The 12,030-nt window shown below is 46.8% G+C and overlaps 2 protein-coding genes across 4 annotated transcripts in view; one reads left to right on the top strand and one right to left on the bottom strand.

Annotated features, from left to right (window-relative positions):
• The window catches only part of Fbxo46 (F-box protein 46), a 14,437-nt gene extending 8,759 nt beyond the window's left edge, over nt 1-5,678 (bottom strand). The window contains exon 1 of one of the 3 annotated variants that reach the window (XM_015496694.2): nt 5,586-5,678. The gene's annotated coding sequence lies outside the window, so the exon portion shown is untranslated. Of the gene's footprint in view, nt 1-5,503 lie in introns of all 3 variants that reach the window. The other 2 variants (XM_048790688.1, XM_048790687.1) reach the window with 2 other exon arrangements.
• Nucleotides 4,685-12,030, top strand: part of Meiosin (meiosis initiator) — a 25,580-nt gene continuing 18,234 nt past the window's right edge. The window contains 5 exon segments of the mRNA XM_048791238.1: nt 4,685-4,738; nt 5,548-5,612; nt 5,674-5,746; nt 7,043-7,339; nt 8,548-8,618. Of these exon segments, the coding sequence (XP_048647195.1) occupies nt 4,685-4,738; nt 5,548-5,612; nt 5,674-5,746; nt 7,043-7,339; nt 8,548-8,618 (560 nt within the window).

The following is a 12,030-nucleotide window of genomic DNA, read 5'->3' as shown; positions in this document are numbered from 1 at the left end:
CCACCCCTCCCTGCCCCCTACCCCACCCTCAGAGTGCTGTCCTCATACCTTCTCATGCTACATGTGATCTCCCTGGCCTCAGGCTTCCTCTTGCAACACCTGTCACCTGTCACTGCTGAATAGCAATGAGCTGAGTGGGTGAGGGCCCCTCTCCCCTCCAGCCTGAGCTTCAGGAAGGCTGGGACCTCCGTGTTCCCTGCACATGCACAATTCCAGCCTCCCTGCTTGGCTCACTCAGCTGGTTTAGCTTTTCTGGTCCATCCTTTTCATGGCAGTCCCAGGGATCTTTCCAAACACAACAGGACCACATCACTCCCTTCAAACCCTTCAATGAAGACACAGGAATTCTCAGAAAAAAATACGCATCCCATGTACCCTCTCTCAAGAAGCAGCCGGAGCATCTGCTTCATCAAAATGAAGGAGTAAACAAATAAAAAGGGAGATACCACATTGAGAAAAGAAGATCTGGTCCAGAAGAGAGGCAAAAAGAACATCCAGGTGAATAAGTCAAGGGGAGGCCAGCTGTGCTGCAGGTCTGGGGACAGCTGTCTCCATAAATGCACAAAGAATGGAGAAAAGCTGAATGTTAACTTCCATCCAATGGAAGACACTGGAGGAAAAAGACACAAGAGAATAAACCAAAGAAAGAAGGAAAGAAATGATCAACAGCAGATAGATCCTGACACACCCAGGGAGCATCAGGTGGCCCTGGCCCCTAGGCCCAGGGGCAACCCCCGCACAGGGTAGGGCATGGAGCAAGTTCTCAGGGAACACACTTGACCAGTCACAGGAATTGGTGGCAAACGGCCATGGGCTGTGCCCCCAGGTCTGTTACTTTCATCTCCCATCTCCACTGCCCCTTAGTCCACAGTCCATCCATACCTTCCCCCTGACTTGCTGGCCTCAGGGTCTGCTGGCCTCTTTCCCTCAGAAGTTGCCCTTTCTGACTAATAGCTCCCTGCGGTTAGGAATTGTCCAAACCCCAGGAATCTAGATCCTGGGAGCAGAGAGAACCCAGGCAAGGCCTGCTGAATCCCAGCCTTCTCACTTCAGGGGGGTGTGACTTCGGGGGCCTCTGTTTCCTCTTTTTCTCCATAAAATGGAGATAATGGGTGCGGGGTGCAGCTCAGTGGTAGAGCACTTGCCTAGCAAGCACAGGGCTCTGGGTTCCATCCCAGCACTGCCAACACAGTAAGGCAGAGGTAGTGACAGCACCCACCCCTGGGCTGGCTGACAATTTATTGAAATCAACCTGTCAGAGCACCTGAGGCCAACCTGGCATCAAACCGAGGCTAAAGGTTTAGGATGTGGGGTAATACAGACAAAGAGAGGCTCAAAGATCACTGAGTGGTACCAAGGACTCCTTCCCTCTTTGTTTCACATTCTGAGATGACCTGATCCTGAGTCATTTACAAAAAAACAAAGAAGGGCCATTTCTTTTTTTCTTCTTTTTGATACTGCGGATTAAACCCAGTAGCACTTAACCACTGATTCACATCCCCAGTCTTTTTTAATATTTTATTTAGAGGCAGGATCTCACTGAGTTGCTTAGGGCCTTGCTAAGTTGCTGAGGCTGGCTTCGAACTTGTGATCCTCCTGCCTCAGCCTCCAGAGCTGCTGGGAAGGAAGGGCCATCTCTGTGTAACTGTTGGGTTCTGGGCCTCACTGAACAGGTATTTTCAAGCACCTATTTAGTGCCAGGCACAGTTCCAGGCATTGAGGATACACAGGGAACAGGAGACAGAAATCCCTGTCCTCACGGGGATGGCATACTAATTGGAGAAAGGAAAAAGAAATATGCAGTAAGTTTCAAGGTGGTAAGAGCTATGGAAAACAAATATGACAGATGAGGGGGCTGAAGGGGGACGTTGATTCTAAATAGAGGGGTCAGTGATGGCATCTCAAGTAGATGCCACCAGCAAACCCTTTTAGGAATAAGACAGCTTTACCACAGTAGCTAGAAACACGCCATTAAAAATGGTAAATATAGAGCTAGGCATGGTGGTGCACACCTCTAATCCCAGCAGCTCAGAGGCTGCAACAGGAGGATCATGAGTTCAAAGCCAACCTCAGCAACTTAGTGAGGTCCTGAACAACTTCTCAAAATTCTCAAAATTAGAATATAAAAAGGGCTGGGGATGTGGTTCAGTAGTCAAGTGCCCCTGGGTTCAATCTCTGGTTTAAAACCAAAAAAATTTTAAAAATAGCAGGTGCAGTGGCACACACCTGTAATCCCAGCAGCTTAGGAGGCTGAGACAGAAGCATCACAAATTCAAAGCCAGCCTCAGCATCTTAGTGAGGACCTAAGAAACTTAGCCAGACCCTGTCTCAAAATAAAAAATAAAAACGGCTGAGGATACAGCTCAGTGGTAAACTGCCCCAGGCTGAATTCCTAGTACATACGTAGGTATGTGTATACACACACACACACACACACACACACACACAAAGGTAAAAACAGCTGGGCATGGTGGTACATGCCTGTAATCCCAGCTACTTGACAGGCCGAGGCAGGAAGATCGCAAGTTCAAGGCCAGCTTAGGCAATTTAGTGAGATCCTATCTCAAAATAAATAAATAAATAAAAAGGCTAGGGATATAGCTTGGTGGTAGACTGCCCCTGGGTTCAATCTCCAATACACAAAAAAAGAAAACAAGTAAAAATATCATTTGCATGTGTAGGCTTCAGACAAGCACACACGGACAACAAATTTAAGACTTTGAGAAAAGGCAAAATAACCTGGAAAGCTGATGCATTTCCTAAGATAAACCAATGAAGGCAAGGGAAAGAAGTGCCAGTTCACTGAGATGTGACACACAGGAGCAGGGACAAGTGAGAGCTGGGCAACTTTCTCTCAAACCTATAGATTTTCAGATAATTCAATGGCTGTTGGACACAGAATGTTCAAAATCCATGAAAGCTGTAACAAGCAGGCAGGGCTGGCGAACGGGGCTGAAAATTAACCAGGAACAGAGACACCCAGACCCCAAACAAGCACGAGGCCACTAGCACTGCAAAATTGCTCTGGCAGGACGACAACTGGGAGCTCCCGAGGGCAGAGGGCACCCAGGCCAGGCCCTGGCATGTAGTAGGTGCTCTAGTAACACTTGTGGACTACTTAAGGAATAAATTCCCATTTTCCAGAAGAGGAAACCGAGGTTCAAAGGGATTAAGATCACATAGCTGGTGAGGATGGGGCCAGGATCCAGACCCAAGCACTCCGGTTCCAGAGCTTATGATTAAAATTTTTTTCTTCAAAGAATAAAAATACAGAAGGACCTCACATTTACTGAGAACCTAATACACACCAGATATTTTATGTACATTAACTCCTTATGAGAACCTCATGGGTTGAATGTGGTCCCATTTTACATATGAGAAAACTGAGGCCCAGAGAAGGGATGCAGTTTAGCCAAGGACACACAGTAACAGAGGCAGGGATATGAACCTGGGCCTCTCTGAGATGAGGGCTTTTAACCATCAGTCACTGAACTTGTAAGTCCGGAAGGCTCATAGCAAATAAGCCAAACTGTTTAAAGATGAATTACAAAGTTACCAAAATGCCCAGTGAGGTCCCAATGACCAAAAGGTTGGGGGGTGGTGGGGGAGGACCAGAAACATCTCAGTTGTTAGAAATATTTCTTATTCACTGAAACACCTGGAATTGGGCCAGAGTAGGCATTGGCAAATTGGCAAGTGAATTATTTATATTTGGCTGGGGACAGGAATGGGAATGGGGACAGATTGAGTTTCTGAGCACCCTCTCTGGGAATCATGCTTGGACTTAGAAGCCTAGGAATGGGGTTAGAAAGTAGAAAGATCAGGAAATAGGAGCAACATGAGAGATAAATAAAGGGAGACAGCCGGGCTGATGCCTCCCTCACTGGTCCTTCCCTGCTGCCTTCTCTGTCAGGTCTGTCTGTCTGTCAAGTATGTTTCCATTCCAAAGACAACACACATATCGAATGCTTACTCTAAGCACTTTTTAGGCATTACCTACCTGTACCCTATAACCTTCCTAGCATTACTGACCCCATTTAACAGAAGAAGAAAGACAAAAAAGACTTGCCCAAGTTCACACAGCAAACATATAGCAGAACTAAATCTTTAACCCAAGGTTGTTTGGGTCTCTGTCTCCAGGCACCACATTGTACCTCAAAGGGGGAGAGGGGACTAGATTATAATGGTCAAAAAACAGATTCTGTGACAGGCTACCTGGGTTGGAATCCTGAATCTATTTTTAAATTCTGGCTGACCTTGGGAAAGCTGCTTAACTTGTCTGTGCCTCTGCTTCCTTTCTGTAAAATGGAGCAACTACACCTTCGAGGTGTCAACAGAATTAAATAAGTTAATACAGGGCTGGGGTTGTGGCTCAGCGGTAGAGCGCTCGCCTAGCATGCATGAGGCCCTGGGCTCGATCCTCAACACCACATAAATATAAATAAACAAAATAAAGGTATTGTGTCTAACCAAAAAATAAATATTAAAAAAAATAACTTAATATAAATAAACAACTAAGGCCAGGCATTTCATAAAACAGTTTAGTGTTATAGACTGCGGGGAACCCTTGCATGTTTCTGAGCTCGGGTGTGCCCCCCATCAGTGCCAGGTTTTGAGAAAACTCCAGGTCTGGACTGAAAAGGAGGGAATCCATTAGCAGCTGTAACCCAGTCACATTCCTAGCATGGGGAACTTCCCACCAACAGCTCTGGGACTGGGACTTATTCTCCCACCAACAGTAACGATTTTAAGGAGCCTCCCTTTAGCCCTCTCTCAGAGGCATGCTTGTTGTTCTTATAATACAGATAAGGGCATGGAAGGCTTACAGAAAGGAGACTTGCCCAGGTCACAAAGGAGGAGCAGAAAAAGGGATCTGAATACTGGACTGTCCATACACATAAACCACTACACTCTTCTAAATCCCACTGAGGATGTGAGTGGGTGCAAAACGTTTTCTCTACAGTCTCTTCTGGCCATGTTATCCTAGAGTTCTACGACTGTCCAGCTTATCGGGAGTCTCCGGATGGATTAGGCAAAGGATCTCTGCGTTCGGGACCCTAATCTCAAGCTCCCCACCCCACCCGCTACACTTGGAGCCTAACCTCAACTCTCATTGATTTTTGCCTCCCACCTTCTCAACTTGCCTTCCTACCCCTAATCTGATCCAGAGAACACAACATCGCATCCTCGGTTGGCCTATCCTTTGGAGCATCTGGACTCCCTCAATCCATCCACCCCTGACCCCCAATGCTTTTCCACGTTCCCCAGGCTAACTCCCTTCGAAATTGCCCCCCTCGGGGTCTCTGCCTGTACACTCAGCCCCGTCTACAACTCGGAGCCCCTTTCCCCAGCTCTGAGCCCCTTTATAGTCAATCCCCAAACTCGACTCCCTCCCCATCTCCAAGACCCCTCCCTAGCCCCCATTCTTCTACTCCCTTGGACTCCAATTCCTCCCAAATCCCCTCCCCCAAGCGATCTCCCCGCGCCCAGCCCGTTCTTTAACCTCAGCCTGTTCCTTGTCGCCCATGGTCCTGAACCCTCGCTCAGACTCTTAAGCGCACCCGGACCCCGCCTGGGGATCTCACCATCTCCCCGCGTTGCAGCTCCCTCAGGTACGCGGGTTTCCCCCACTCGCTCCTCTCCAGCCTCCCCTTCCGGGTTCTTGCCCCGAAGCCCGCTGGGAATTGGAGTCCGAGCGGTCACGAACTACACCTCCCAGAAGGTAGCACGGCAGCTTGGAGGTGGGGTAAGAAACAAACTAGGCGGGCAGAGTGAAAGAACGACTCTAACTCCCAGGAGGCAAAGGGGCACTTGATAGCGCGTGCGCAGAATGTCCCCCCCCCGCGAGGCCCGCTGGGAGATGAAGTCCAGCCTCCACCATTTTGGTCTTTAGAAAAGGAATAGAGGCAATTGAAAAGGGGCGTTGGTGAGGGGTGGAGTGTTGAGGAAGCTTATTGATATACTTATGCTGATTAACACAGTAATTAACAGTGCTTTTTATGCTTTCTCACTTTTCCATCCATTCCCGCTCTTCATGCTCACCACCCCTAATTTACAAATGGGAAAACAAATCCTTGGGATGGAGGAAAGCTCTCGCACAAGGAGCAGTCCTCATCACAGAATAGAAATTCCATGAGGGCAGCAATGTTTATGCACCTGTTCGGGTAGACAGAACATTGTAAATATGGGTTGAGTAAATATTTCATGTTAACTTTATGCCAGACATTCTGCATACAACCCAAGTAAGAACTATCATCCTAAATTTATAAAAACTAAGACAGAAATTAAGCCTCTTGTCCATAAAAAGTGATTTGAACCGAAATATATTGGACCCCAGTATTTCTACTCTTAATTGCATGGCTAGATCCCCGCTCGCAAAATAGATTTTTCCAGTTCATCCTCTTCATGGGTCATGAGATTGAGCTTCCCAAAAGAACAGTACAGTTTTGTTATTATTATTATTATTATTATTATTATTATTATTATTATTTACATCTCAAGGAGCTTGAATCTCGGTGAAAGGAACTACTACTAAGGCTCAATTCAGGGAAGCTTAGAAAAATTCCCTGCATCCAGCATGATTCTTTGACACTTGGCACACAATAGTTCCTAACTAGATATGCACTGAAGTGGAAGGGTGAAAATGGGGCACCGGAGGGCCAGAAGGGGAAGCTGGCGAGATCTCTCTTCCTGAGAATTGGCAGTTGGGGAACACCCACCTCCTGGTTAGGATTCAAGGATCCTGGACCGTGAGAAGCTAATGAAACAGGGCAAGAGGGGCGTGGCCTGCAAAAAAAGGCGGGAAGCTGAGCAAGCGCTGATTGGTCAGCCCCTTGGCGCGTGCCAGCAAAAGCCTTGTCAGGAGGCTCGAGGCTGAGCTCGTGCCGTGGAAGGGGACAGGACCCTTCCGCGGGCGCGCGTGCGCACGGCCACTTGCACCCTGCCCTTATAACGCTTTCCAGTCTCGCGCCCAGCACTACTTGGCGCGAACTGGTAGGGGCGTGGTCTGGCCTCAGGAGCTCAGTCCTGTTCCATTCCTCAGGCCTCGCGCCACAGGCTCGCGCTGAAGCCTAGCGCCCGGGGAATTCGCACCCATCCCACGTCGGGGTTGAAAACTAGGCGACGGGGGGCTCTCGCGCGCACGCCATCCGCCTCCCGGGACCAGCGCGAGAGGCTGTCTGATCTGACTCCCGAGTGTGGGGCTGGCGTGAAAGCTGAAGGAGGGCCTCACGCCATTTTGCACTTCCTGAGGCGGGTGCTGGAGGCCAAGGGGAACGGGGCGGGGGTCTCCCCCGCTCTAGCTGGCATGAGGGGACCCTGGGGTCCCCGGAGTGGCACCGTGCGGCCGTGGCCCCTCCCCTCCCCGGGGACAGGAGGGCGGACGGGCGCTGGGTGTAGGGCCACGGATGGGGCCAGGCCGGGGCAGCAGAGGCAGAGTTGGGGTCTCAGCGGGGCGTAGGCTCGGGGACCCTGGCCAGTTGGACCTACTGCAGGAGGTGGTGGAGCAGCAGAGGGGTCGGGGCTCTCGACTCCAGGCCTGGGGTCTAGGGTTTGCGTCTGGAGGGGACGGATTTTGGAATCTGAAGATCTCGCGTTTGACTGAAAGCTTTCCTGGTGGAATCGGGACATCCTCAATGGGGGATCGGGAAGTTCTTAGTTTGGAATTCTGGGGTACCATTTTGAAGGGGTTCTGGGGTCTGATTTGGGGGAGTGAAGCCTCAGTATAGATCTTGGGCTTCAAATCTCCATGTTGGGATATGAGATTAGGATGTGGAGTCCCAGTTTGGGTCTTTGATAATTAAATTTGAGGGCCTGGAACCCCCCACATGAAGTATGGGGCTTCAGTTTTAGGGTCTGGGGTCTTGGACTCATGTTGGATCCCAGTTTTAGGACTGAGGTCACAATTAGAGGGTCTGAAGTGACAGTTTGGGGGTCTAGATCCTTTATTTTAGGATCTGAAGTAAATTTAGGGATTGGGATTTGCTTTGGAGGGGCTTGGATTTCATACTTTAGGATCTGGGTTTTCAGCGCTGACGTTTGTGGTCTGCTTGATATTAGGATTGGGGTTCTATTTGAGGATCAGAAGTTGTCATTTGGGGGGCCTAGGGTATCAGTATTAGAAGTTAAGATTTTTAGGAATGGGGGAACTCCTTTTGGTTTCTAGGTCCTCACTTTGGGTGTTTGAAGTCATAGTTTTAGTGTATTTATATCACAATATAGAGAGAGGTCTGAAGCCGGTTTTCAGGTTTAATAGTGGCCATTTCAGGGTCTGGCATCTCACCAAAGTCAAAATTTGGGAATTTGCTGGATGGTTTTAGTTTTAGGTCCAAGTCATGATTTAGTAACTCAGATTTACAACTTGGGATTCATGGACTTCAGTTTAGAGTTTAATTTAGGTCTCTGAGCCCATAGTTGTTGGGAATGGGGGATATTATTTTGGGATCTCTGTGCTTAAAGAAGCACTATGGGAGAAATTAAGGGTGCCTATTACATGGCCAATTCCTCCTGGAATCATAATGGTCACTAATAATTTTTTCCTCTTTGCAGATGTTGGGTTCCAGCAGATACTTGTGTTCTCCTGAACAGCCCAGAGACAGTTGCCTGGTTCCCAATGACAGGTAATGGATTCCTCTACTTCCCTTATAGCTCCAGCCACTCTGAATAATAATAACATAATGTTTACTGAGCATTTACTGTTTGCCAGACTCTTTGCCAAGTCCTTTTGGTTGTATGGTATCTGTTAATCCTTACAACAATCCTAAAGGAAGTAGGTGAGAATATTCTCACCATTTCCCAGATAAGAGAAATCTAAGGTAATTGGCAAAGATTACCTCTAAGGGCTTTATGGGTATTAGCATTCTGAGGAAGCTGACATTTTTTTTCTTCCTTTGTTGCGAGGATGGAACCCAGCTTTTTATTTATTTATTTATTTATTAGTTGTAGTTGGACACAATGCCTTTATTTTATTTATTTATCTTTTTTATGTGGTGCTGAGGATTGAACCCAGTGCCTCACACGTGCTAGACAAGCGCTGTACCACTGAGCCACAACCCAGCCCTCCTGGAACCCAGGTTCTTGAAATCATTCTGCCACTGATTTATACCACAGGGGCACTGTACTAATAAGAATATTTTTATTTTTATTTTTGGTACTGGGGATCCAACCCAGGGTTCATGCATACTAACTGAGCACTGTATCCCTGAGCCACATCACAAGGCTTAGGATTCTTGGAAAGGGAGTTTATACAAATTGAGGGTTTTGTCAGATTTTTCCCTCTGTCCAAAGTCTGGATAAAGAAAAATGACAGGGGCTGGGATTGTGGCTCAGCGGTAGAGCACTTTCCTAGCACGGGAAGGACCCAGGTTTGATCCTCAGCACCACATAAAAATAAAGGCATTGTGTTGTGTCCATTTACACCAAAATAAATAAATAAATAAATAAAATATTTTTTAAAAAAAGAAAAATAACAGCCAGGTGCCATGGTACATGCCTGTAATCCCAGTGGCTTGGGAGGCTGAAGCAAGAGGATTGTGATTTCAAAGCGAGCCTCAGAAACTTAGGCTTTAAGCAACTCAGTGAGTCCCTGTCTCTAAATAATATACAAAAAAGGACTGGGAGAGCTGAGGATATAGCTCAGTTGGTAGAGTGCTTGCCTTGCATGCGCAAGGCCCAGGGTTCAATCCCCAGCACCACAAAAAAAAAAAAAAAAGACTGGGAATGTGGCTCAGTATTGAGTGCCCTGGCTGTAGTGCCCAGTACCCCCAAAAAGAAAAATGGCCTGAGTTCATTTTATCTCCTATGGTCTTCCCTAATGAGTTTTTTTTTTTTTTTTTGGACAGGAGGAGGGTCCTAGGGGTTTAACCCAGGGGTGCTTTACCACTGAGATACATCCTCAGCCCATTTTTATTTTTTATTTTGAGACAGGTTCTCACTAAATTGCTTAGGGCCTCATTAATTTTCTGAGGCTGGTCTTGAACTTATAATTCTCCTGCCTCAGCCTTCCAAATTGCTGGGATTACAGGTGTGCACCACACTGCCTGCCTCCCCTAATGACTTTCTATTTATCTATCTTCATTCATTCATTCATTAACTCCAAAATTAAGCATCTCCTTTGTTCAGGTTCTCTACTTAGGTACTGTGCTCAGAAGTAGCACCATGAAGAAAATGAAGAATGCCTATCTCGCTGCCCATTCCTCCCGGAATCCCAGAGATGACCAACAATTCAGTCTTTTTTTTTTAACCCCTCTCTAAATGTGAGGTCCTTGTATTAATAAAGACTCTTGGTTGCATTGAACAGAAAACCAGCTAAAACTGGCTTAAACATAAAAGGGGATTTATTGGATAATTTAAACAAAAAATTCAGAGATACTAGGCTTGGCTGTTGCAGGATAGGGGGTTAAATGATGTTGCCAGAAATCTGCCTTGCAGCTCTGCTCTTGTTCTTATTGTCTTCCTTCTCAAGCAGGCCCTCCCTTTGGGAGGGCAGATGCTTTCCAGCAGCTCAGGTCCATATCTTGCCAGTTTGACAACCCAGCATAGAGAGCCTCTTTCAAAAATTGACTGACTCTGGTTGGCCAGACCAGGGGTTCTGACCCTAGCCCTGAATTACTCACTGTCAGTTTTCTTGGCTGGAACTTGATTCTATCTGTGCTCCCTCCTAGAAGGGAAAGATGGGGCCAGCCTTTCTGAACCCCATGTACTGGTTGCCCAGAGGAGAACTGAGGTACCATGACCAGAAAAAGGGAATTGAATGTTGATTAAGCAAAAACTATGTTATCAACCTTAGTCATCTAATATAGTACCCAGCACCTTGTTCTCTCTTTGTGGGGAGAGGGTACTGGGGATTGAATCCAGGGGTATTTTCCTATTGAGCCACATCCCCAGACCTTTTTATTTTTATTTTGAAACAGAGTCTGGCTAAGTTGCCTAGGCCTCACTAAATTGTCGAGACTGGCCTCAAACTTGCAGTCCTCTTGCCTCAGTTTCCCAAACTGCTGGGATTACAGGCATACACCACTCTGCCCTGCCAGCTCCCTGTTCTCTAACATTCTTTATGCCTGACTCATTCTGACAAAAGACTGTACACCTTCTCTTTTTTAAAATTTTTTTTAGTTGTTGATAGACGTTTATTTCATTTATTTATATGCAGTGCTGAGAATTGAACCCAGTGCCTCACACATGCCAGGCAAGTGCACTACTCCTGCACCACAGTCACAGCCCCTGTACACCTTCTCTTGACCTAACATTTCATAGCATTCTGTATGTGACAGGTACTGTGTAGAACGCCTTCCAGACCAGATTAATTTTTTTTCCTAGCCACCTCCCTTTTATAAATGAGGGAGAAAATTAACTCAGAGAGATTAAAGCATTTGTATAAAGCCACACAACAAGTGACAGAACTAGGATTCGAATTCCAGTTCATCTGCTTCAAAAGCTGAAGCTATTTTTGTGTGGGGGGTGAGGAAACCTGGGGTTTGAATCTGGGAGTGCTCCACTACTGAGCCACATCCCCAGTCCTTTTTTATTTTTTATTTTGAGACAGGGTCTCACTAAGTTGGTTAGGGCCTTGATAAATTACTGAGACTGGCTTTGAATTTACGATCTTCTTTCCTTAGCCTCCTGAGCCACTGGGATTACAAGTGTGCACTGGGCCTGGGTCCCAGCTCTGTATTTTCTTTTGAGACAGGGTCTTGCTAAGTGCCAAGACTGACCTTGAACTTGTAATCCTCCAGCACGTGCTACTGTGCCCAGCCAAAAGTTAGATCTTATAATCAATCATTATGATGCCTCACTTTGGGGTAGTATTTCCTTAGTTCTTAGTTAAGGTAGATTAGGTACTAGGACTTTTTTTTTGTTGTTGTTGTTGTTTTGGTAGTGCTGGGGAATAAACCCAGGGCTCAAACATTCTAGGCAAGTGCTTTACCACTGAGCTGCATCCCTAGCCCAGGATTTGGTTTTTCCAAATCTAATTAGAGATGTTTGGATGGCTTTTGTGAAGCTCCTTCTAGCTCATCTTACATAACATAAGGA

Source organism: Marmota marmota, unplaced genomic scaffold, assembly GCF_001458135.2.
Source record: "Marmota marmota marmota unplaced genomic scaffold, marMar, whole genome shotgun sequence".
In the NCBI taxonomy this organism is placed as follows: domain Eukaryota; kingdom Metazoa; phylum Chordata; class Mammalia; order Rodentia; family Sciuridae; genus Marmota; species Marmota marmota.
This window is presented reverse-complemented; position numbering and strand designations above follow the sequence as displayed.